At 37.7% G+C, this 24,200-nt stretch overlaps 1 protein-coding gene across 1 annotated transcript; it reads left to right on the plus strand.

The window, feature by feature from the left end:
- Nucleotides 1-764: 764 nt before the first annotated feature.
- LOC149042327 (polycystin family receptor for egg jelly-like) lies at nucleotides 765-22,715 on the plus strand. The gene is made up of 20 exons (XM_089212298.1): nucleotides 765-901; nucleotides 1,627-1,699; nucleotides 3,831-4,205; nucleotides 4,564-4,644; nucleotides 4,826-4,948; nucleotides 7,667-8,047; nucleotides 8,474-8,554; nucleotides 9,737-9,859; nucleotides 10,226-10,339; nucleotides 10,543-11,335; nucleotides 12,277-12,865; nucleotides 13,209-13,394; nucleotides 13,906-14,031; nucleotides 14,215-14,409; nucleotides 15,007-15,267; nucleotides 15,620-16,330; nucleotides 16,977-17,210; nucleotides 17,735-19,033; nucleotides 19,557-19,725; nucleotides 20,063-22,715. Exons 1-20 carry the CDS (start codon nucleotides 857-859, stop codon nucleotides 21,760-21,762), a joined length of 7,659 nt encoding a protein of 2,552 aa, XP_089068424.1. The 5' UTR covers nucleotides 765-856; the 3' UTR covers nucleotides 21,763-22,715.
- The last annotated feature ends 1,485 nt before the right edge of the window (nucleotides 22,716-24,200 follow it).

The following is a 24,200-nucleotide window of genomic DNA, read 5'->3' on the forward strand; positions in this document are numbered from 1 at the left end:
CAGCTAGTTAACTTTCGCGCGAACTGCTATTGTCATAAGTTTTTTGAGGACTATTATTCAGAATATTACTTTAAGATGAAAGAAAAGCAAATAATCCTTTGTTGAGAGGCATGCAGTCCTGAAAAGTTTCAAATACCAGTGAATGACACAAACGAAAATGATTTGCAACAATCAGAGTAATCTTTTCGCACGGTCTGAAAAAGTCAGTAAAAAAAATTAATAAATGAGCGAACCTCATGATGTTGCCAAGCTTGAGCATTAACAACAAAAAGATTTTCATTTGATTAGCCTGGTGATGTGTTTAATCAATTATTTATACCAGTGGAAATAATTGTTCTCATTTTATGTTCTGCGAATTGTTTGGTATTTCACCATTTATTGTACTACAATGAAAACGTGACTTTTTCTGGTTGCATATCAATTAGCAATCTACAGTCTTCAAATAAAGAACTTGAATTCGTTCTTGAGGCTCTTTTTTGTGGTTTTCCACCTGAAACGTTTGTTGAGAGTAGCCGACCTAGATAGTGACAGGAAGGTTATTTCACTAAGCACATGAATAAAGAAAAGAAAACAACTCAGAGGGTATCAATACCTTCTATAGTTTAATGTTTAGTTTCAAATCGGCAGGCAAAAAAGATTGTTTATGAGACCTAGTGGTCCAATGCCACGGTATTGGCTTTAGGATTTGGGTGTCTCTTAATTTCTTATGACATTATAGAGGACCTCAGCGTGAATACTTAAATAAAACTTACTAATAAATTATTGAGAAGAATGTGTTTGAGAGAGATTTTTGCAATGGAAAGAGTTCAAGTAAACTAAATGAAAAAAGGTTAACGAGAAGTTGCGAGAACAAGCAATGTTCCCGGGAAAAATTAGAATATTCTTGCCAATCAATCCAATGGTAAGTAGGTCGTTTCATTTTACCCCGATGTCATCATTCCTAGATATCTTTAATGCCTTCATAGCAAATTAGAGTTCATTTTTATTACAACTTTTGAAAACCTTTTGACTTTATTTAAGTTCTATAAAGGAAATGACACTGAGATTTTTCGCCAGCAAACCGAAATAATAGCAAACATATTCAAAACAATTTGAGGTAAATTTTTCTTAAAAGGATGATGTGAGTAGATTTAAAACATAAAGAGCTTTTCCTATATTTTTTTTGGTTAGTATTTGACAGTTTCCAATCCTTGCTTGATACTTTTAAGTGCAGCATAATTACGTCTCAATAGGTTAGATAACTATTGCCTAATGGCAATCCCAAGGCACTATTATATTTTAACCTTTACAAACTATGATTCTCTGCAATACCGGTGCAGCGCTCTACCAATTGAGCTAACAAGCCAACTGGGAGCTGGTCAATGAATTGGGTCCAAATAAACATCCAAGTGAATGATTATTTAGACCCAATTCATTGACCAGCTCCCAGTTGGCTTGTTAGCTCAATCGCAGAGGTCATGGGTTCAAATCCCGTACGGGCCTGAATTTTTTTCAGGTCCTATTTACAACTACTCGTTTCAGTAGTGTTCTTAGCTGCGAGGATCTCTTAATTTCATCTCCCCACCGCAGTGCAAATATATGAATTTTCATATATCTAAAACCATCTTTACAAACTACTTGCAACAGATTTTCTTGTCTTTGCTAACGACGAAATGGACTTTTCTCGTTCTAATGTCAGGAACTGGAGCTGCGTCGAATGGTAAGAAGGATATTATCCCGTAGTTTATGCTTAAATAAACAATCAACACATTTCGAGTGTTATGAAACTGAAATCAAACCATCGACAACGACTACTTAAAAGGAAGGAAAACATCATAAGAATGAAATAGCATGTTTTATTTAAGGCACTTTAAAGACCGTTCTCAACCTGAATGCAATGCAGTAAATTTGTGAAGTTGAAATTTACACTTTGGAAATAAGACTATCAAGCATACTACGTATGAATTGAAACGAAACAAGAGAATAGCCCGCCAAGCCGCTAAGATGAACGCAGGCCTTTAAAGGAAGAAATCACAAACTTTCTTTAAATATTAATATTGATACCAGTAGCAAGTACATGCACACAACAGGGAACTGTGTCAGTTATTAAATAGGAAGTTAAACTGAATTAAATCACTTCGCTCTAATCTTTGAATAGAAACAAAGGAAGGAAAAAGCTTTTTTTTTTGGTAATTGTCAACGTTGAACCAAGAGTTTATAATCTCTTGGTCATACCAAGAGCCAGACCTTACCACATATCCACTGCATGTGCGTTAATCATAATTTCAGAAGCTAATGATGTATTGTAATATTTATAGTTCATTGCTTTACGTATAGAAAAAATTCCAAAACGATGAATGTCACTATTGTATCTTTTTAGTCTCTGTAAGAATCACCAACATCTTGGGAAATCAAAATTATTGACACGCCTTCAATTTTCCATGCGGGTAGGCATTCAGGAGTGATGCACAAAACTGCTGTTTTAAAAGTTCCAGCAGTCTTGTTGTCATGGTAATGAAGATTGCTTGTTTGCAGCCTAGGCCCTCATTTTCATAGAAAAACATTGCCAAAAGTGTAAAATGCTTATTTCTCTATCTCAAGCTCGATACAACGTTAAAAAAAATTGGTACTTCTACCGTACATAGTAACATAATTTATCTTTATTCTGATCCATTTAATTTGTCCCATGAGAGTGAATATGTGCATACTGATCGATTATTTATCTCGGCACAGTTTCGGTCATTTTTGATGTAGGGGAAAAAGTTATCTAAGTTTCTCCAAAAAAAATGGATTATGGAACTGAAACTAAGTACCTAGTTAGTTATAATATTCTAGTTTTTAAACATGCAAAACTCTTTGTGGGAAAGTTTTTTTTTTCCATAGCGCAATTTGCGAACGAAACAAACAAATCAGATATTGCATATTTTGGCGATGTTTACATCCAATGTTGTCAACAACAAATTTTTCAGACAAATAAAATGCACATGGCTTTAAAAGGATCTTATTTTATCAGCAATATCCCTAAGAGAATTACTTCTTTCATGGGAATTTTAGCGATTCTAAATCCTCTGACGATGCAATGCTATACTTTTGTGTCATGTTGGAGTCGGCTGATTTACACGAAACTATCGTAATATCGATCATTTGTCAATAAACATAATTACACACTATCACGATGGCGTGACGCTGAATTTCTCCATAGAGTTTGCTTTGGTCGCTCCGAAAAAGACAAAAAAAAGGATATTTTTTCGATATTTCAGCGGATTTCTGCGCATTCTAAATTATGAAAGAAAAACAAAACAAAACAAAAAACAAAACAAGACAAAAAAACAACAGGAAAACCACGATTGAACGCTCATAAGCGGAGCTGAATGACATTTGTGCATGCGCTTGGCTTGGGCGCTGAAAACGAATTTTTAGTCGTTTCCATGTTTAATTTTTTGTTTTGTTGCCTCGAGGCAATGTTTCTCTTGCTGCTTTTCTTTTCAGAAAAAACTAAATAAATCAAAACTTGTCAGTGGCAGTTACTACGTGCAAAACCCAGTTGCAAATCAGTGTCAGGACATATTTGTGCATCGCTCTGGGTGCCCAACCACATGTAAAGTCTCAAGGGGGATTGAAAATTTTAATTTCCCATGATGTTCAACTCTTACAGAGATTAGTTCTTAATCATTATGAAATTCTTGAAATTTCTTACCGAACTTTGTTTCATACCTTGGATTAGAGATAAACTATTGCAACCTCTATCATCAAGTTGAACGCTATGACCTTTAAGGTATCTTCAAAAGTGCGATTAAGTTATAAGGTTCTCTTGTCTTGAAATTCACTCAAAGTATTTCATCTTGAAACAGCTTCTATACCAGCTGAGTGTTCGCAGTACGAAGAACTAAATGAGGCAGAGAGATATTGGAAACACTCCACCAGCAATTTCTCCTGTCATAATCATATTAGAAGTGATAAATGGTACCGTTTCACCGGGGCCGCTGGTAGAATGATGGCGACCTACTGTATTCCAAAGGGAAGTTGTAATAGCAGGGCAGTCGGCTGGATTGATGGTAACCATCCTTCTGAGGCTTACCAATTGGTGTCGGCAACTTTATGTTTTCACTGGAATTCAAACTGCTGTGCATGGTCACCTCCAGTTCAGATACGAAATTGCAGTGGATACTATATTTATAAGTTACAAAAAATGGACTTTTGCCTAAATCGTTACTGTGGTGTAAACGGTATGTACCTTTTTTTTTTTACGTAAGTTGCATAACTTCAGTATTCTCCTGATATCCCGCATAGGGGTTTATGTGCATGCGAAAATAACCTAAATTGAAAAATGAGTTAAAGATTTTTTTCGTGTCTTGTTCCAAACCAAGTGTAAAATAAATAACATTTTTTTTTCTCTTACAAAACCTCTTGAAAATGGGACAAACGATAACATAAACTGTTGTGAACAGCAGAAATGGGGAACTGAGCCAAATTCCATCAAGTAGAAGACTGGGTACTATCAATAGAGAGAAACATACCCCCTCGATGAAAAATCACTTGATTTTACAACACTATTCTGGTACAGTTTTTTAAATGATATTTCAGACGAAAGTGACGCATGTCAAGTAACTGGTGGTTCCTCTAAGTGTCCATGTCAGGATGGTTATGAAGGAGATCCATGCAGGGGTGAGTGTCAGAGCAAGTTAGCGTTGTTTGTCCTTACGAACATTTGTAGAATTTGCTGATTTCTGTGAATGTGAGAGGATACTTCATTCTCAAAACTTGAACGTTTTAAAGTTGTTACTCGAGCCTGTCACCCGACCTTATTCATCGTGAATGTTCAATTGATCATCTTTATTTTTGACAGATATCGACGAGTGTTCAACGAACACCCACAACTGTAACTCAAATGCAAATTGCACCAATACTGACGGTTCTTTCAAATGTGTTTGCAAGGAGGGTTACACCGGTGATGGCAATTCATGTAGCGGTAAGACTCACGAATTTAATCGGTGGATAAACTGGGAAAAGTACAGTAAATAACCTTTCTCAATCATGTGAAGAATTAACTAAACTAAGGAATAAAACAAAACAGCGATTAATAGATGAGTGGATGGCTAAAAAAATAGCTGTCAAATATCTCCAAGGGAAAATATATTTTGCCTCTTCTTTCACCTCTTTCTAATGGCTCAGTATGCGATTAATTTTTAAATTATAACAAGAGAAGGAAAAAGACGTCTTTAAAAAAAAATACAAATATTGTCAATTGAAAGTTATGCCAAGGAAGTAGACTTCACGCGATCACCAACCGGTTTGTTTAAATATAAATTTCAGTAGTAAAGGAACTATTGAGCACCTCTTTCTTGGGTTAACCTTGGACAAAAGTGAAAACTCAGGTTAACCCTTATACATGGACTTTGGAATCTTAATCCTAAGTCTCATTTGGAGAAAAATGTGTTTGCTTGGATTGTCCTAATATCAGAATTAAACTGACATTATTGGAGAGTATGCGAAAAATTTTGAATTGGAACAAAACAAGGAAAAAAGGTTTTTTTTGGTAAGCCCTAAAAATATTGTCAACGTTAAACCAAAAGTTTATAACCTCTTGTTCATACCAGGAGCCAGACCTTATCATCCGTTGTGCGTTAATCCTAATTTCAGTAGCTGATGATGTATTGTAATATTTATAGTACATTGCTTTACGTAGGGAAAAAATTCCAAAACGATGAGTTTCACTGATACTATCTTCTTAGTCTCTGTAAGAATCACCAACATCTTGGGAAATGGAAATTATTGATTCCCCTTCAGTTGTACATGGAGTTAGGTAGTCATGGGGATGCACAAAACTGCTATTTTAAAGGTTGCAGCAGTCTTGTTGCCGCGGTAAGACTGCTTGTAGCCTAGCCCTCATCTTCATACAAAAACATCGCCAAAAGGGTGTAAATTGTTTATTTCTCTACCCGAAGCTCAATACAACTCTACAAATTGGTACCTCTACCGTACATAGTAACGTCATTCGTATTGACCTTAATGCATTCACTTTTCCCTGAGAGTGAAGGTGAACACACTAATCAATTATTTATCTTGGCACAGTTTGCAACTGAAACTAAGCACCAAAAGGGTTAGAACATTCTAGATTTAAATACGTAAAAATCTTTATAGGAAAGCCTCTACTTTTCATAGGGGCAATTTGCGAACGAAACTCACAAATCAGATATTGCATATTTTGGCGATGTTAACATCTAATGTTTCCAACAACAAAAGTTTCGGACAAATGCAATGTGCATGGCTTTAAAATGATATTATACTATGAAAAATATCCCTAAGAGGATTATTGCCCCTGGTTGTCATTTTCTTTCGTTAAAATCGATCAGCTTTCATGGAGGACTACTTGAGGTAACTGCAAACTTATACTGACCTCAAATCATTAGATACCATCCAGATTCGGAGTGCTGCACTTTCTTTCATGGGAATTTTAGCAATTCTAAATCCTCTGACGATACAATGCTATACTTCTATGTCATTTGTAACGTGTTACAGTCGGCTGATTTACACGAAACTATCCTAACATTGATCATTTGTCAATAGACATATACATTATCACGATGGCGTGACGTATTTCTCCATAACGTTTGCTTTGGTCGATCCAAAAAAGACGAAAAACGGATATTTTTTTCGATATTTCAGCAGATTTCTGCACACTCTAATGAAAGAAAGAATAAAAAAAGGGAAAACCACAATTGAACGCTCAAAGGCAGAGCTGAAAACCGTTTTTCCATGCACTTGGCTTTGAAGCGGAAAACAGATTTTGAATCGTTTGCCTGTTTGATTTTCCGTTCTGTTGCTTCCAGGTAATGTTTCTCTGGCCGTTCTTCTTTACAGAACAACCTCCAAAAAATTTGAAAACCCCTAGTTATTTAAAACAATTACTGTTCTCCTTAAAAACACAGGAAAGGAAAATGCCTTTAACTACAGCAAAACGCTTCGATTTTAAATGCCAGCCTCTTTTTCCATTTCCATGAATTTAAACCTCGTGCGCTTTAGCCCGCGTCATTGACTCAGCCTTTCTCGGCTATGTCACGCTCGTAAACTCTGAGATTATATATCACAACTTGACAGCGGTAGTACTACATGCAAAACCCAGTTGCAATCAGTCGTCAGGACATTTTTGTACATCCTCCCTGAGCGCCTAACTGCATGCAACATTCGAAGGGGGGTTGAAAATTTTCATTCCCCAAGATATTTAATTCTTACAGAGATTAGATTTTAGTCATTTGAAATTCTTGAAATTGCCCACCGAACTCTATCTCATACCTTGGATTAGAGATGAACTCTTGCAACTTTGATCATCACGTTGAACGTTACAACCTTTCAAGTATCTTCAAAAGTGCGCTTAAGTTGTAAGGTTGCCTTGTCATGTAACTCTCTCAAAGTATTTCATCTTAAAACAGCTTTAATACCAGCTGAGTGTAACCCTCCGCAGTACCAAGTATTCCCCGAGATGTTTAATTCTTACAGAGACTAGTTCTTAATCATTTGAAATTCTTGGAATTGCTCACCGAACTCTTTTTAATACCTTGGATTATAGATGAACTCTTGCAACTTCGATCGTGAAGTTGAACGTTACGACCTCTTTAGGTATCTTGAAACTTTATTTACAAGGTTGCCTTGTCATGTAACTCTCTCATAGAATTTCATCTTAAAACAGCTTTGATACCAGCTGAATGTAACCATTCGCAGTACCAAGAACTAAATGAGGCAGGAAGATACTGGAAACACTCCACAGCCGATCTTTCCTGTGATAATCATATTGAAAGTGGTCAATGGTACCGTTTCACCGGGGCCGCTGGCACAATGATGGCGACATACTGCATTCCAAAGGAAAGTTGTAATACTCACGCAGTCGGCTGGATTAACGGTAACCATCCCTCTGAGGTTTACCAATTGGTGTCGACAGTTGTGTGCTTTCACTGGCACTCAAACTGCTGTAAATGGTCACGTCCAGTTCGGATACGAAATTGCAGAGGATACTATATTTATGAGTTACACAATCCGGGTGGCTGCACTCGTCGTTACTGCGGTGTGAACGGTTTGTACCTTTTTTTTACGTAAGTCGGATAACTTCAGTATTCTCCTTAAAACCCACTAGGGGTTTATGTACATAAGAAAATAACTTCAACTGTGTATTGGGAATTTTCCAAAGCGATTTATAGAAACAATTCAAGAAAATATGAACTAATGTTGCACAATTAAATTTGTTTTCGTGTTTTGCTCCAAATCAGGCGTAAAATGAAATCTAGCATTTTTTCTCTTACAAAACCAAGTTAAAATGTGACATACGATAATACAAACTGTTACCAACAGCAGAAATGGGGAAGCGAGTCAAATTCAATAAAGTAGAAGATTGGGTTCTATAAATAGAGGGAAATATATCCCCTGGATGGAAAATGATTTGATTTTGGTGGATAATCACACAACACTATTCTGGTACAATTTTTTTAATTGACATTTTCAGACGAAAGTGACGCATGTCGCGTATCTGGTGGTTCCTCTAAGTGTCCATGTCAGGATGGTTATGAAGGAGATCTGTGCAGGGGTGAGTGTCAGAGCAAGTAAGCGTTATTTGTCCTTACGAACATTGGTAGAATTCACTGATTTCTGTGAATGTGAAGGGATAATTCATGCCTTCGTTGTTTCTGAACTCGATCATTGTAATACCATTCTTCACTGGCTTCCAAAATCACAACTAGATTAGTTATAATGTGTCCCAAACAATGCAACAAGACTTCTTTTACTAACTAACTGCACGCGTCGTACTTTTATCGGCTATGAAACTTGGAGAACGCTAAGACGTTGCAAAAATGTAGCGCCCACGATAAAAACTATATTCTGCTCAGCAATGATTACGATTTCTACCGACGCCTTATTTTTAGATCACGTAATTCACTACATAATGACTAAATATAAATCAAATGGAATTTTGTAGCAAATAAGTAAAACATGCGGCGTTCCAAACCTAACAGGCGGTAGTACTTCATGTAAAACCCAGTTGCAAATCAGCTGTTAGGGCATTTTTGTGCATCCCCCTGAGTGCCTAACTGCATGCAAAATTTATTCCCCGAGATGTTTAATTCTTACAGAGACTAGTTCTTAATCATTTGAAATTCTTGGAATTGCTCGCCGAACTCTCTTTTATACCTTGGATTATAGACGAACTCTTGCAACTTCGATCGTGAAGTTGAACGTTACGACCTTCTAGGTATCTTGAAAAGTGCGCTTTAGTTACAAGGTTGCCTTGTCATGTTCTGATCTCGATCATTGTAATACCATTCTTCACTGGCTTCCTAAATCACAACTAGATTAGTTACAATGTGTCCCAAACAATGCAACGATACTGGTAAATAGATCTAGGAAATGTGACCCTACATGTGTGAATCAATCTCTCTTGTGCTTCGTAACCTGAACTGGCTTCCGGTTCACTGACGTATCTTTCGATGAAATCTAAAGCGTGAAATAAACAGTCTCCTGTCTACAATTCTAATTGTAACTAATTTCTCTATACCACCCAACAAGACCTATGAGGCCTTCCCAGAAGCTGCAATAACTTCTTACCCATTGATTGTTCTCCTAAACGCATAGGAATATGTCTTTTTATATTGCTTTTACCGCAGTCGAAATCATACCAAGCGATAAAACGAACTATTTTAAATTTTTCTTGATCCGTTTTGATGACGAGACTGCAGGGTGGAAAAGTGAAACATTTGGTTTCTACTGATAGATCTGGACGAATGTGCGAGCGGAAACCATGACTGCCATAAATATGGTGTTTGTCATAACGAGATTGGATCCTATACTTGTCACTGTCAGTTTGGATATGAAGGAAATGGAACATGGTGTGAAGGTACAAATGTTATATTTCATTATTCTTACAAAAGAAATTTCAAGATTTGCATCTTCTATAAGACATGTTTGGTGTTTAATCAGTTTTGTCATACACTGAAAACTTGATCTTCAGCTATGGGTTCGTTGTACGGTTTGCCTACTATGTGGCCCCTCTTTGTGAGCTTTGACAGTCTAGAAGTATCTGTCACACAAATTTTTTCTTAGAATTTTTTGTCGGTCCAAAGAGGCTCCGATATAACCGAAAACATCTTTTCAACTACAGTTTCCCCTTTTAATGTACCGGTGTACATCTGCTGTTAAAAATACTTATTTTCTTCCCGATGTTTCACACGATATGTATTGAATTGTTGGTATGTCATTTCAGCTTGTCCAGAACATTCTCTATGGATCCAGACATCACTTAACGTTCATGATTGCTGGTGTAAATACTTTTACCCAGGAGATCCAGAAGTTGATCCATGCCGAAGACAAACAGAAAGTAATACATGAGAGAAAGTAGACTAACTCCAACTATAAATAAAATTGAAATATGAGTCATTTAATTACTGATTCAATAATCAAACAGAGTATAATTATCCTTCAACGTTGAATTGCGTCTCAACAGCTTTTTGACGCAATGAAATAGAGGACTCCAAACGAAATTGGGAGTTCCAATTATAACTTCTTTTTCCCCATTTTTAGGCGATCTGAGAAATATCGATAATTCAATAGAGGTTTCAATTCACGGTATTAATACACAACCAAGCAGCCCAATGAAGTTTAGACGAGACCAAACAAGAACACTGGTTGCATCTTTAAAGATGGAGAACTTTCTTGCGCAACAGGGCTCGTTCTCCTGGAAAATAAGCCAACTGTCGCTGTCACCTTTTAATATTTCTGATCAACCAGAGCTGCTCGCGCCCGACACTCTCGAGCTGAACATACGGCCAAACTTGCTGTCGACAGGGCTTAAACTTGTAACATTTGAGCTGCGAGGAATATCTGGAACTAAGCTGACAGCTCGAGACTTTGCTTTCATCGAAGTCCTTAATTCGGCACTGAAAGTTTCCATTGCCGGAGGAACTGAAGTTTTTCGATCCATAGATAAACCAATTTTATTGGATGCCAGTGCTTCGTATGACACCAACCCTAGTGCTGGCAGTTCCTCAGGAGTGAACTATGATTGGTCTTGCTTAACAATAACGCAATGTAACGTTTCCAGAAATTATACTCCAGTGCTTGACGCCACCTTTCGAGGCTCAGATGGCATATCCGACACACTTGTCGGTGCAGCTGCAAATGGAACCCTCTTTCAGCTGTCAGACGATGTCTTTCTTCAGGGCAAGACAGAAGCCATGGTGACCTTAGATACCAAAAGACTCGTCAGTAATCAAGCATACTATCTGGTTCTGACGGCAACCCAGGATATCCGCGAAGCAAGTGACATACAGATTATTCATGTTGGCGACAAAGATGTACTCGACATTCGTATTTTGTAAGTATAGTATGTGGATGCAAAGTCGTTGATGGTTAAAGAAGCCCGGCTGGAATTCTCATAATCCAAGACCAGAGAATTTTATTTCCTAATCTTACTGCTCAGAACAAACAACAATAAATAGTTTTAATTCTAATAGTTAATGGATACAAAATAGTTGATGGTTACCACTTGCTGAAATATTTAGTATCTTACATGAGCTGTCCTCTTCCCCGTTCTTAGTGCCGAGAATGAACAACATAGGATAGATTAAAATCTGCTGATCTCCATGCAATCCCGAGAGACATATTAAATTATTATTCATTCAACTCACTACCTCTTTCCGGATAGGCCGAAAGCGTACAGTGGATTTTCGAAATCAGCGCCTAGGACGTCATCTAGGTGCAGCTTATTCAATATAATGTCAAGGTCACTCGAGGTTATAAGGGACATCATGTCAAGCGGGCGCACTTTGTGTTGCTTGCCAAGCAAAAGCAAAAACATATTTTCTTTTTGTTCAAGGTATGATTAAACAATTATTAGCTTTGGCCTCTGAGATATCCAGAATGAGTAAGGTCTCGGTAAGGATTATCTGGCTCAGCCTTTGGCTTCGGCTGATAACCTTGATTATTCTGGATATCACAAAAACCTCATCTAATCGTTGTTGATTATTTGTCATAAGAAGGTTGAAAACAACACCACTCTCTCATGAATGGCTTTCCAACTAAGACACAAATTTTCAATTGGTTATGTTGCAATGAAAGTAAATACAGACAAAAACATAAGCAATTACTCCATAAAGGGTGGCATAGTTGTCTATTTAAAACTAACATCTTCATCAAAGAAACTAACAATCATATAAATTCGTTTCCTTGCAAATGTGAACCATCTTAACGCAATGCATAAGGACGAATACAGACGATTTGATGAGCAAAAGATCATTTCTTATTTTCTTTGCACAGGTGCACTATGAACTGTGACTCACCAGCCAGTGCATCATCTCGCATCTCCCTGAGAACCGACTGCAATTCAATTCGTTGTCCTGTGTCCCTCAAGTATGAATGGAGCCTGCTGAAAAAGGATGGAAACAGTTCTCACCCCCAATGGTCTACACAGATAAACTTTAAAAATCTCCTGGGTTCCAAAGTGGATTCGAAAAACCTTGTAATTAAGGAGCAAATGCTTGAGCCCGGATCCTCCTACAAAATCAAGGTCGACGTTCTATCTGCAAACGGATCATTTGGCTGGGCTGCATACCAATTTGACACAGTTGCAAGTCCATCAGGAGGAACATGCCATGGTGTGCAGTTGGATAGGAAAGATGTAGGATCTTGGCTAAACATTACCTGTCAAGGCTGGAGAGACGAACACATGCCACTCAGCTACGAATTCTTCCGGGAATTGGAAGATGGAGAACTCGACATGCTTTCCTCTGGAGTTTGGCCACATAGTGTTGTTTACATTCCACCTGTAGAAGAAGATGTGGTTCGTTTTAAAGTTGCAGTTGTAAATGTTTTGGGAGCAGCAGATATAATAAGACTTTCTTTCAAGGTATTCATCTATAGAAGGTTAAGTGACTGCTTAATGATCCTGATGGCAGTTACTAGAGGGAAATCTCGTTTGGGTATTCGAGTGAGTGCGAGTATGTGCAAAGAAAACCCAAAGATTTCTTGTTTCTTGTCTTTATTATTATTCACATTTTTTGCCTGTCCAACTTCAGATTACGATTCTAACAGTGCACTAGATCAGAGGATGCAGAAGACAGTGAAATTGAATGATCGTCGCACTGTCAGAAATTGCATGAAATCAACATTGATGTACTATTTTCCGAAATAACCTGTGAATGTCAAGGGTCTACTGAAATATATCCCTTTTATTACCATTTTTTTTTAAGTTGAATCAATCATACTTGTTGACGGCAGAAGAAGTGGACCACAATCAGCTGGAGGCAAAAATTGCAAAAATGGACTCTTATTTTAAAATGAAACAAACAAATATGGCAGTGCAAGAGGCAGGCACACTTATTTTCTTACTCAAAATGGTCGCGAAGGAAGATCACGAAAGAGCATATCTTCTGCAAGTAAGTTCAGTACATTGAACAAGTGACTTTAAACATAAGCGTGTAACTGAAGTAATAAAATAAAGTCGCCTTGACTGTGCTCTGTTTGGTTATAAAGCACTCAGGAAGCGGTTAGGGCATGAAAGTGTTTCTCCATACTCTTAGCGTGTTCATATATTTGCGTTATATCTGAACTTTATCAAAATAATCAATATTAGTTCTTACTCATCGGGGTTTTTATGGTGCCAAATTGTGATTCCAGTCGCATGATGATGTTTGCAGATGAATCGCAAAAAAATTTTATAAAGGAATTTTTAGAGTTGTCAATGAAATCCAGCTGAAAGATTCCCAATATACACGTCACAAGTAAAAGCGATACACAAAAACGTTTTATCTCAGCGCTTCCGTTTCCTTTTCTCTCTGACTAATTTAGCCAACAGCACGTAACTGTTGGAGGCTTATAGATTTAGGTTTATTTTCTTGACTGCTACATGTCTGCTTCTGTTTATTATGTACTCTTTCCTTTGCACAGAAAAAGAATTACGTTATTTCTAAGATCTGTGAAGTTCCGACTGATAAACTGGAGTGGTTACTCCAGGTTACTTCTGTCTTAAAGAAAGCCACAATGGGTGACGCTCTTATCTGGAAAAATACAACGGTATGACACTGATCTCAAATTCCCTTATGCACCTCTCAGAAAGTTAACGTTTTTCGACATCCCGTATTATAGTAAAGTTCAAGCAAGAAGTTCTTGATAAGGAGTTAGCATAATAAAAATATAAATCAACTACATAGTAAAAAGTCGCACCCAAAAACATACATTGACCTTTTTTTCTTCCAGTTCACTGTTCTGGATAAGTTCAAGGAGATGTCCAACTGGCTTTCACTGAAAAATGTGCACGAACGTAGTTCTGAAACCCGTCTTCTTCTCGAGGGAGCAAGATTGCTATTGCATTGTACCACAAATATCATGGATTCCAGCTCCAGACGACTCCTCATGGGTAGTTTGTCAGGCAACTTTGATAAAGGGGAAGAGGTATTTTAAAAATAATACATGTTTCTAAATTCAAGTGAACTTTATTACAACCAACTAATTTCTCAGAATTTTAAAGACGAAAATTTCAATAGAGCAAACGTGAAAAAGGTATTTCTAGGAGAGGGAATTTTACACCAACCTATTGACCCATGTTGACGAGATTTTTTAATCTCGCCAGACTGATCAAAGTTGAAAAGAAGAGTCTAGAAAACGATAAGATAAAAAGAATTAAAGGGAAAAGCTCTTCCTTTCTTTTTCTAGAGGAAGTTAGACAGGGCGTGATTACATACTGTATTCAAACGAACAAAGCAAAAAACAGAAAAGACCTTCAATTCTCTTTTATCAACAAGTAGAACGGTAAAGCCTAGTAATACATCAAAAAGGCTCAGCCAAGGCATTGGAAATCGAAAATTCGAAAATCCGCTGAGCCTACAAATATGTTAATTCCTAAGTTAAGAGAGAGGAAAATTGAAGATTCTATTTTCCTTTTTTTAAGTTTTAGAAATCTCCATCCCTTTGTTCCTCCTCTTCCCAAGGATTCATTCTTGTTCTATTGGTAATGAATGAGGGTAGCATTAAAATTTTTTATAATATTAGATAACCATGGGAAAGACAATTTTGGCCCGTTGCCAGGAGCTGACAGAAATGACAACCAACATACTGCTATCGTTAAAGTTGCCTGGAGAAGAATACAGCACCATTCGCAATGGACTTCAATCGACGATGCTCGGCAAGCATGAATCAAATGACTTGAGCCTTTTAGAAATCAGCGATGGAAAAACCAATTTTGTAATCCCATATCTGGATAGCAGGGCATTGAAAAGTTGGGTCGGCGACACCTCCGAGGTCGGGGTAGAGGTTTGTAACTTTTTCAGTTTATAAATCATAAAATTTGTGAGCCAATCACGGTAGATATCTATAAATTTGGTGTATGTTTTATATTTGGCATGCTCATGGCAATGAACTTTCCTAGAATCTCTCGGTTTTCCTTACAGGACGGTATGTTAACCGAGTGATTTCAGGAAAAAGACTTAAACAACATTGAAAGATGCCACAGTATTTATTGTTAGCCACTTGATGATGGTTGCGCATCGTGACGCGAAATCAGTTCAAACCCTGAAAGGAGAAAAATATTTTTTATCACCCTGCGCTGTTGATAAATCTACAACCTCATCAATTTTATTTCCACATCCTTTCTAATGTCTCGCAGATGGTGAGCTATAATTTTAACCCATATGTGACGGACAATAGCAGCAGCAGAATAAGATCAAACGTTGTCAGCCTTGCCCTAAAGGACGGCACTGGGAGAGCTCTCAACACAGCTGACCTTCCCTCGAACATAGAAATTGACATTCCAATAACAAATTATGATCCCGTGAACAGCACTCGATCGGATCATTTTCTGAATCCTGGCAGGTTGCAATATCATGTGATAACCGTTGGTGAGGTCAACACCACCGTAAAATTGACCATTACAACTAAAGCAACAGCTTCTATTACTGTCTATGTAAAATTCGCTGAAAAGCCAACAGAGATTTCCTACGACGAGGTGATTCACTTATCCAAGGAGAAAACATCTATTAACCCCGATTGCGAATTACGAGAGAATTGCTCTTATACTATCGTCGTAAAGAGTAAATATGCAGGTAAATATTACGTTGGCTTATTGGAGAACAGTGAATCTCGAAAAGAATTGCCTCCGTCAAGAGGTAGAAGATCAATTCTTCCAGAGCGAGCGATGCAAGAGAAGTGCGTCAAGTTCAAGGATCCTCCTCCGACGGTTTCTCCTCAAGTAGAGTATGTCATTCTTGTTCCTCAGTACGACTCTGATAAGTCAGTTAACTACAGTTTACAAGTTGAGACAATATGGTGTGCATTTTGGTCTGATGCTGAACAAAGATGGACAAATGAAGGATGCAAGGTGAAAAAAAAAACCTTTAGATAGAATGAAATTAGTTAGTAGCTACATTAAAGGACGAAGAATTTACTTTTCAGGCCATTTAACGGAAGTTTTTGAATATTGGTTTTAAGCTTTGGTGTGTTTTGGAGATGAAAAATAACTTTATACTCACTTACTGTACTCGGTAAGTCAATCTAATCCTTTTCAAGATAGCACTTGTAAGCAGTGGGTGTTCTCCAGAGCCAAGATACATGGGCAATATTACTGGCAGAAAAAAAATATCATCATCAACTACAACGGTTATTTTTTTTTATACTACCGAATAAGAAGAGACAGAAACCCAAATAACTACATATCTAAACTATCTATTAGCAATTTTCCTCTGAAACTACTATGGGAGAAGTCTTGATTTTACTATCGCGTTTTCTAAGATACAAAAGCTTTAATTTTGCCGAGAATAGAGAACTCGAGCCAATTTTCCCAGAGCACTGAATCGTTTTCAGAAATTCTTCTGGCAATGTCGTTTCATGGAAGCCGGGTATATGAGCCCAGTATATCACCCGAATCAAGAGCACTTCACACCAACAGTTGTTTTCCTTTCGGACCTGATGTAATTTACAATTAGAACAGTAAACTGATCGCCATTAATGCATAGACTAATTTTTAGGTTAGCCGAGAATCAAACCATTCATCTCTGAAATGTCTCTGCAATCACTTGACTGCATTTGGGGGAGATATTCTTGTTGCACCAAATACTATTGACTTTCAACTAGTCCAGCAGGCATTTGACAACGTGGATCCTGATGACCTTCTAGTCTTGATAACACTGTGTTCTACCTTTCTGTTCTACTTTCTTGTTTTGGTAAAAGTACGCAGGGCTGACAAAGTGGATGCTACAAAGGTTGGTGCCATATCATTAAAAATTATTCGATGAAGCAAGAGATACTACGAGAATACTTAATTCAAACAACGAAATGCTCAAGAAATGATCGTTGCAGTTGAGCTGCAAGTACAGAAATCAAAGAAAAAGATCCTCAAAAAATTGAAGCTTCTCATCAATGTCTGATTTTTTACTGCTTCTTCGTGATTCGTTAATCGCATCTCGCCTGCACGGATGACTTCTTGGCTTAGAAAACTTAACCAGTTAACAGCTAAAGTTTTTTATAATTTGAATTTAAATGACCATTTAACCTTTAGACTTACAGTTATTTCGGGGAAAATAATTAAAGGTGAATAACTCCTAAAACTCTCGCTACTGTGATCCGCATCATGTTTAGATTTCTTTCACAGCTATTTTGTAGGCAAGACGCAGAATAAAGCATTTGTTGAGACGAGCTTAAAATAAAACAATCTTTGACAGTTTCTTGCACACCCGAACACTAATTGTTTGTCAGCGTTTAATTCTAAGCGATCTGCTCTTTTCAGGACAGTCCTCTTCTGCCCTTGGTAGGGCATCTTAAGGGTGAATATGTGTACGAGGTGTCCATAACAACTGGCAGATGGAAAAGTTGTGGTACTACTGCCAATGTATCCATGACCCTTCACGGGACTGAAAATACCAGTGACGTTATCAAATTGACATGCGACATCCCATGTGACAGGAGGCTATTTGCTCAAGGGAACACTGATAATTTCCTTCTTCGACAAGATATGCCGCTTGGCGAGATAAATTTTGTGCAGATTGGTCATGACCTTTCTGGAGAGGACCCATCTTGGTTTATCAGCGAGATTGTAGCTTTAGATTGTCAAACGGGACAGCAATGGCTATTCAGTTGTCACCGCTGGCTTGCACTAGAAAGAGATGACGGTGAAACCACAAGGAGATTTTATGCAGATGATTTCAAAACAGATGATAAATTTAAGAGAAAATTTAAGACATTACGAAGAAATGGTTTCGCTGACGATCACTTGTGGATGTCAGTGTTTTGGAAGCAGCCAAGAGATCATTTCACTCGTGTTCAGCGAGCATCCTGTTGTTGGAGTCTTCTCTTGTTGTCAATGGTAACATCCGCCATGTTTTATGAAACAGAGAATCTACCACAAAGGGGAATACAGATTGGGCCTTTTTCAATGACTCCTAGTCAGTTCTTAATCGCTTTGGAAAGTGCCTTGATTGTTTTTCCAGCAAGTCTGCTAGTTGTGCTTCTTTTTCGTAAAAGCAAACCAAAGATAAACACTCAAGGAAGGAGGTATAACTACGTGAAAAGTGAGGGAAAAGTATCGTGTACTCTCCCTCATTTTTGTGTTTACATTGCATGGTTTATTTGTGTAAGTACTGCAATCGCTTCTGCCCTTTTCACAGTGTTTTACTCTCTTATGTGGGGAGGAGAGAAGTCGGCTCGTTGGTTAAAATCCGTGGTGCTTTCGCTGTCTGCAGACGTTATAATCTCACAGCCCATCAAGATACTTATCGCATCCGTCATTGTAGCTTCAGGGTGTGGATATGGTAGGAGGATAAGAAAGGAAACAGACTCAATAAACGAACACAATGAGGAACAGCTAGCTAGTATTGTAGATCTTTCATCCATGGATGTTGAAAGCGCAAGAAAGTATAAGAAAAATGAGAGGAAAATGTACGCGTATTTTAAGGAACTCTTGTCTTCAATGACATTCTTTGCACTTTTATTGATCGTCTGTTATGGAGACAAAAATGACCACAGATACAAACTGAATACGGCCACCGAGCACAGCTTCCAGTTTTCTCAAAATATGGGACGCTATGAGGTGCGTTGGCTTTTATGTTAGCAAGGCAAAAATATAACGATATTATCACAAGGATGGTAAGCATGTAATTAAAACACGAACTTGCAACCCTTGCCAAGGAGCCAATAGTTTCTGTAGGACCTAGAAAAGCCTAATTTTTAAAGTTTGCTTTCTGAAATCGCCACCATGTTTTACCACCCTTATCCACCCTTAAAGACTACCTCTACATTGTAAGTCTTTTCTATTAGATTTATCATTTCTCCCAAGTATGTAAAGGATATGCACCATGGCTATCACAGTGATAATTCTAGACACTTTAAAACATACTGACGGAGAATAGGAAGTCACATCAATGAAATATAAGTGTTTTGGAGAGTACGTCTTTTTCTTTGATTATTATACAACTTTTTAATCCTTTGTTGACGATCCTGGAAGCTTTTATCATACATGCGGTTATTGAAAATAGAGAGTCACCCATCTATTAAGATTTATTTGAATATTTTGTCTCGTATGCTGATGACTATTTAAACATTTAAAAAAATAGATTACCGATGCCACTCAGTTTTGGGAATGGATCGAAAACATTTTTTTGCCGGCAGCTTTTGTTGACGATTGGTACAATGGACATGAAGAAAGAGTTTCAGAATATATTGGAAATAAGCGATCAATTCTGGTCGGTATGCCTCGTCTGCGGCAGCTAAGAGTCAAGGAAAGTAAGTATATCATCTATAAAAAAGAGTTTATTCTATTGGAATTTGTTGCTGATATTTTGCAGTCAACCTATTTCACTGGTTTTGATTATAACCACCACGTCCGAAAATTCCATTTTTGGAAAAGTGATGACGAAACTGAATGAGTACATAATTCAGACTCATTAAAACTTGAACGACTTTTAATGCTCTAATGGGAACAAATGAAGGAGCAGAGAAGATAATTAAATTGAGATGGATTTTGCAATGTACGGATGAGCTCCACAAACTCACCAAAGAGGGGATTTAAGATATTGAAACAGTCATGTTCAAATGATGAAACGTTTTCTTTTCCTTGCAGATTCTTGTGAAGTTCAAGAATTGTTTAAAAACATAGTCACATCTTGTTTCGACTTCTATTCCCCCACAAAGGAGGAAAAAGGAAGTTGGATTGACCTAAGAAAGATGAATGGTTCAGTTCTGTGCCCAGAAAATTGGGAATATAATGCAGACAGAAGGTTTGGCGGCTTTGATTCTTGGGGTCGTTTTGCTGTTTACAGTGGTGGAGGATACGTAGCTAATTTAGGCTACAACAAGCTTACAGCTAAAAGGATTATCAACGACTTGAAAGAAAACCACTGGGTCGATCGTCAGACCAGAGCTGTGCTGGTGGAGTTCTCATTGTATAATCCACCAAGTAACCTTCTCGCAGTGATGACGTACTACTTCGAAGTCCTTCCTTCTGGATTCGCTGGCACGTTCAAGAGCTATGGAATTTTGCCTTTAAGCGCAACGAACTCTTTAGCTCAAAGCACTTATCTGTTGTTCGTGTTGTTGTTTGGCATTCTTCTTGTTTGCTTCTTCGTTGTCCAGTGCATCAAACTCTGCCGCCAAAGGTGTTATTATTTCAAGTCGATGTGGAATTTGTTGGATATGTTGCAGATACTCACGGCATCATCAGCGATGTTACTGCGGTGGATGCGGACCAAGGTGGCCACAAAGACTTTCGAACAGTTGAAAGAAAACCCTTACATTCCAGTCAGCTTCCATTGTGTCTTACTTTTGTTCGAGTTTGAAGAGGTGGCTATTTGTGTAACTACCGTAATTGCTACACTACGTCTTCTGAAATGCTTCTATTTCAATCCAAAAATAATTGTTTTTACATTGACACTTCGTAGATTGTTAAAACCTATAGCTTCCTTTTTCATGCTGTTTTTGATAACAGCAATGGCCCATGCACTATTAGGGTTCACAGCCTTTGGGTCCAGTGTGGATATGTTCGCCCAAGTGCATGACGGTATTTCCTTTCAGTTTCTAATGCTTTTGGGACAACCATTCCCAGTGGATAAGCTAAAGGAAACAAATCCCATCATAGGCAGCCTTTTCTTTTTCACTTTCTTCTGCAGTACCAGCGTAATTATTTTGAACATGTTTCTCGCCGTAATAAATGAATATTATACGACTTCGAACGCTGACAGAGAAGGAGAAGACTATGAGCTTGCGCAATTTATTATTAAAAGAATCCTGGAGACTGTATTGGGACAGAAATCTGAAAGAAACCAGAACTGGAGGAACCATGAACTTTTCGAACCAGATTCTTCGCTAGCGGAAAGTACCCCTGATGGAGTTCAAAATGACGCCTTTTCACTTGAGTGGACACCAGTCATGTATCGGAGCTGCACACAGAAAATATCCAGGACGGGAAGATCCCCAGTAGGAAATAGTGGGGACTTCATAGAGTGTTCAGTATGGGAAACATACAGACCAGAACATTTGTTGGTGAAAAGTTCCACTAATGAAACAGGCTTTAAAACTATCAACCACAATAAATTGTCTAGTTACGTCGCCGACGCAAAACGTTATAATATCATGACAGATTGGAATGCACTGGACGATTACTATGAAGATGACGATGACGAAGAAGAAGACGGTGTCGATGATGATGACGAAGGCGAAGTCAATGATGATTACGATGGCAACAGTGACGACGACGACGGCGAAGACAGAAAAGTTAACGGCGACGACGACGACGACGACTATGACGACGACGATGAAGATTAACGGTGCCAGTGAAAATATGGATAAGAAAGATCCCAAGGAATAGCAAAAAGCGTCAAGAAGCAAACTTGACCGTCTTGAGATACAGTGATGTCTTTCTGTTCTTTAATCATATCAACGACTTGTTCCAACTTACTTATTCAATCAATTAATTGTTTATTGTGCGAGACATAAAAAGCACTTGCACAAATGGATAATGTGCACATTAAAATTACAGTGGATGATGTCAACTAAATCAGTAAATAGGTAAAAAAATGACCGAATGAAAAAAGTAAGAAATTTGGAATAAATTCTGCACAACTGCAATTTAACACGTATGTATTGCATACATTTTTAAGGAAATGTATTCTTGTAGTCTGGCAAAAGATAAAGGCTTTAAGTCAAGCATTCAATAAATATTATTAAAACATACAAATTTGAGGCATTACGGGTAGAAGAGGGCGAATTATTCCAAGGATAAGCAAATGATACTAGGATGCTATTTTGAGTCGGGATTCTCGGGGCTAACTTTGGTTTCAGATCCCTTAAGGTGGCAACCAACTATTATTGTGTTGATGAAGAAGTCTTGCAAATATTGTGGATCAGTTATTTGATACGGTCGAACCTGTATTAAGCGGTACCGTATTTAGCGGTCACCCTGTATTAGGCGTTTAGTTGTTAAAGTCTTGAAATTTTTTCTCCTGATTACTGTAATTTTTACCTCTGTTAAGCGAACGCGGTCACTCCAACGGCCTTTTTGTATTGTCTGTCACCTTTATTGAACGGTCACTTAAAGCAAGAAACATGCACTCAAATAGAATTACCATTAGTCTTTCAAATATGATCCAATCCATTTTTACCATACGTTAGTGGTATTTCGAGTGAGTTTTTTCATACATTAAGTGATCAATTATGGACTGGTTTGGCAATTTTTACCGTTTTTTTTAATTACTCCTGTTCTGTGGAACCCGTTATAAGCGGTTAAACTGTATTAAGCGGTCACTCCGCCATTTCCCGTGGGTGACCGCCCAATAAAGATTCGACTCTAATATCTTTTAGTTGCTCCGGAATTTTCATAATTAATTCAACAATGATACCCAAGGATTTATCTTATGCTGTAATACTTAGAATCTTCAGGCTTTGCAATTTGAGTGTCATTCATTCCGAGAAAATGAGGACCGCAGTACTCCTGATAGGGTTAAAAATTGGCCTCTCATTTTCCCCAGGGCGGCTCTTCTAGCAGATGTCTCCTAAGGCTCGATCGATACATTAACCCGTAATGAAAATTTGGAGTCGACCGTGACACACATAAACTCCAATCATTCAGTGATGAGGATAGGAGCACCATTGAGGCGAAGTTCATGATTGTACCTTAAAGGTTCAAAGATATGGGCTTGTGTCGCACGAGTACTTGCTGTCGAAAATCTAAGGGCAAGCTAGTTCGTTTCCTTCTGCAGACCAATGTTGATTAATTACTCAAATATGATGGGCAAGTCATCAGCAAGATTAATAGTTGTATTGTCAGCATAGAGACGCAGCTATGTGGCAGACACAGAGCAGTTCGCATCGTTCATAAAAAAAAAAAGGTTGTCTTAATGGAAGATCCCTATGAGACACCAGCGGTAACAAGTTTCCATACGAAAATTTGAAGTATTTTACTTGCCTATTTATTAATTTGAATTGCAATTTCATTTATTGCCGTTCGCCGTCCACCATATCCCTAGTCCACATCGATATTTTTGAAAGTTCAGTTTTGTATGTCAAATTTTAAAAGTCATTCAGAAATCAAAGACATTATAACTTTAATTCTTCTTTGATGCATGATCCTCAGTCTCACTTTTTAAGGATGAGTGAAAAAGTTGTTTAATATTTCTATGCTAATGCAGGTGCCCAAACCTACCAGAAAAATCTACGATGTGTTATGTTGACAAAAAATTCATTTTGAGTAGGCTAATGTACACACATTTGGTCAACACATCTGGCTTTCACAGTGTGAGTAAAGATTGACTATTTCAAAAGTGGGAACTCTAATTAAATCAAGTGTGTAAATTAACAGATGGCTTGATTATGTTGTTCACAAAAAAAAAAAGTTCGGCAAACCCCCCTACTTTTTTCTTTCTTTTACGCAATACTTAATCAGTTAGTAACGACGCCTGGTTAATTTTCACGCGAACTGCTATTGTCATATGTTTTTCGAGGACTATTATTCAGAATATTGCTTTAAGATGAAACAAAAGTAAATAATCCTTTTTTGGGAAGCATTTCTAAATAGTTTCTAATATCAGTGAGTAACACAAAGGAAAATGATCTGCAACAATCAGACCCCAGTTGTTCGAAGATTGGATAACGCTATCCACTGGATAAAACTCTATCCGCTGAATAAAGTTTAGCTATCACATCCGCCGGGTAGCGAATTATCCGTCGGATAGCGTTACCCGCCCTTTACACAACTCAGAGCAATC

The sequence above is a fragment of the Pocillopora damicornis genome, chromosome 7 (assembly GCF_964200805.1).
Source record: "Pocillopora damicornis chromosome 7, jaPocDami1.2, whole genome shotgun sequence".
In the NCBI taxonomy this organism is placed as follows: Eukaryota; Metazoa; Cnidaria; class Anthozoa; order Scleractinia; family Pocilloporidae; genus Pocillopora; species Pocillopora damicornis.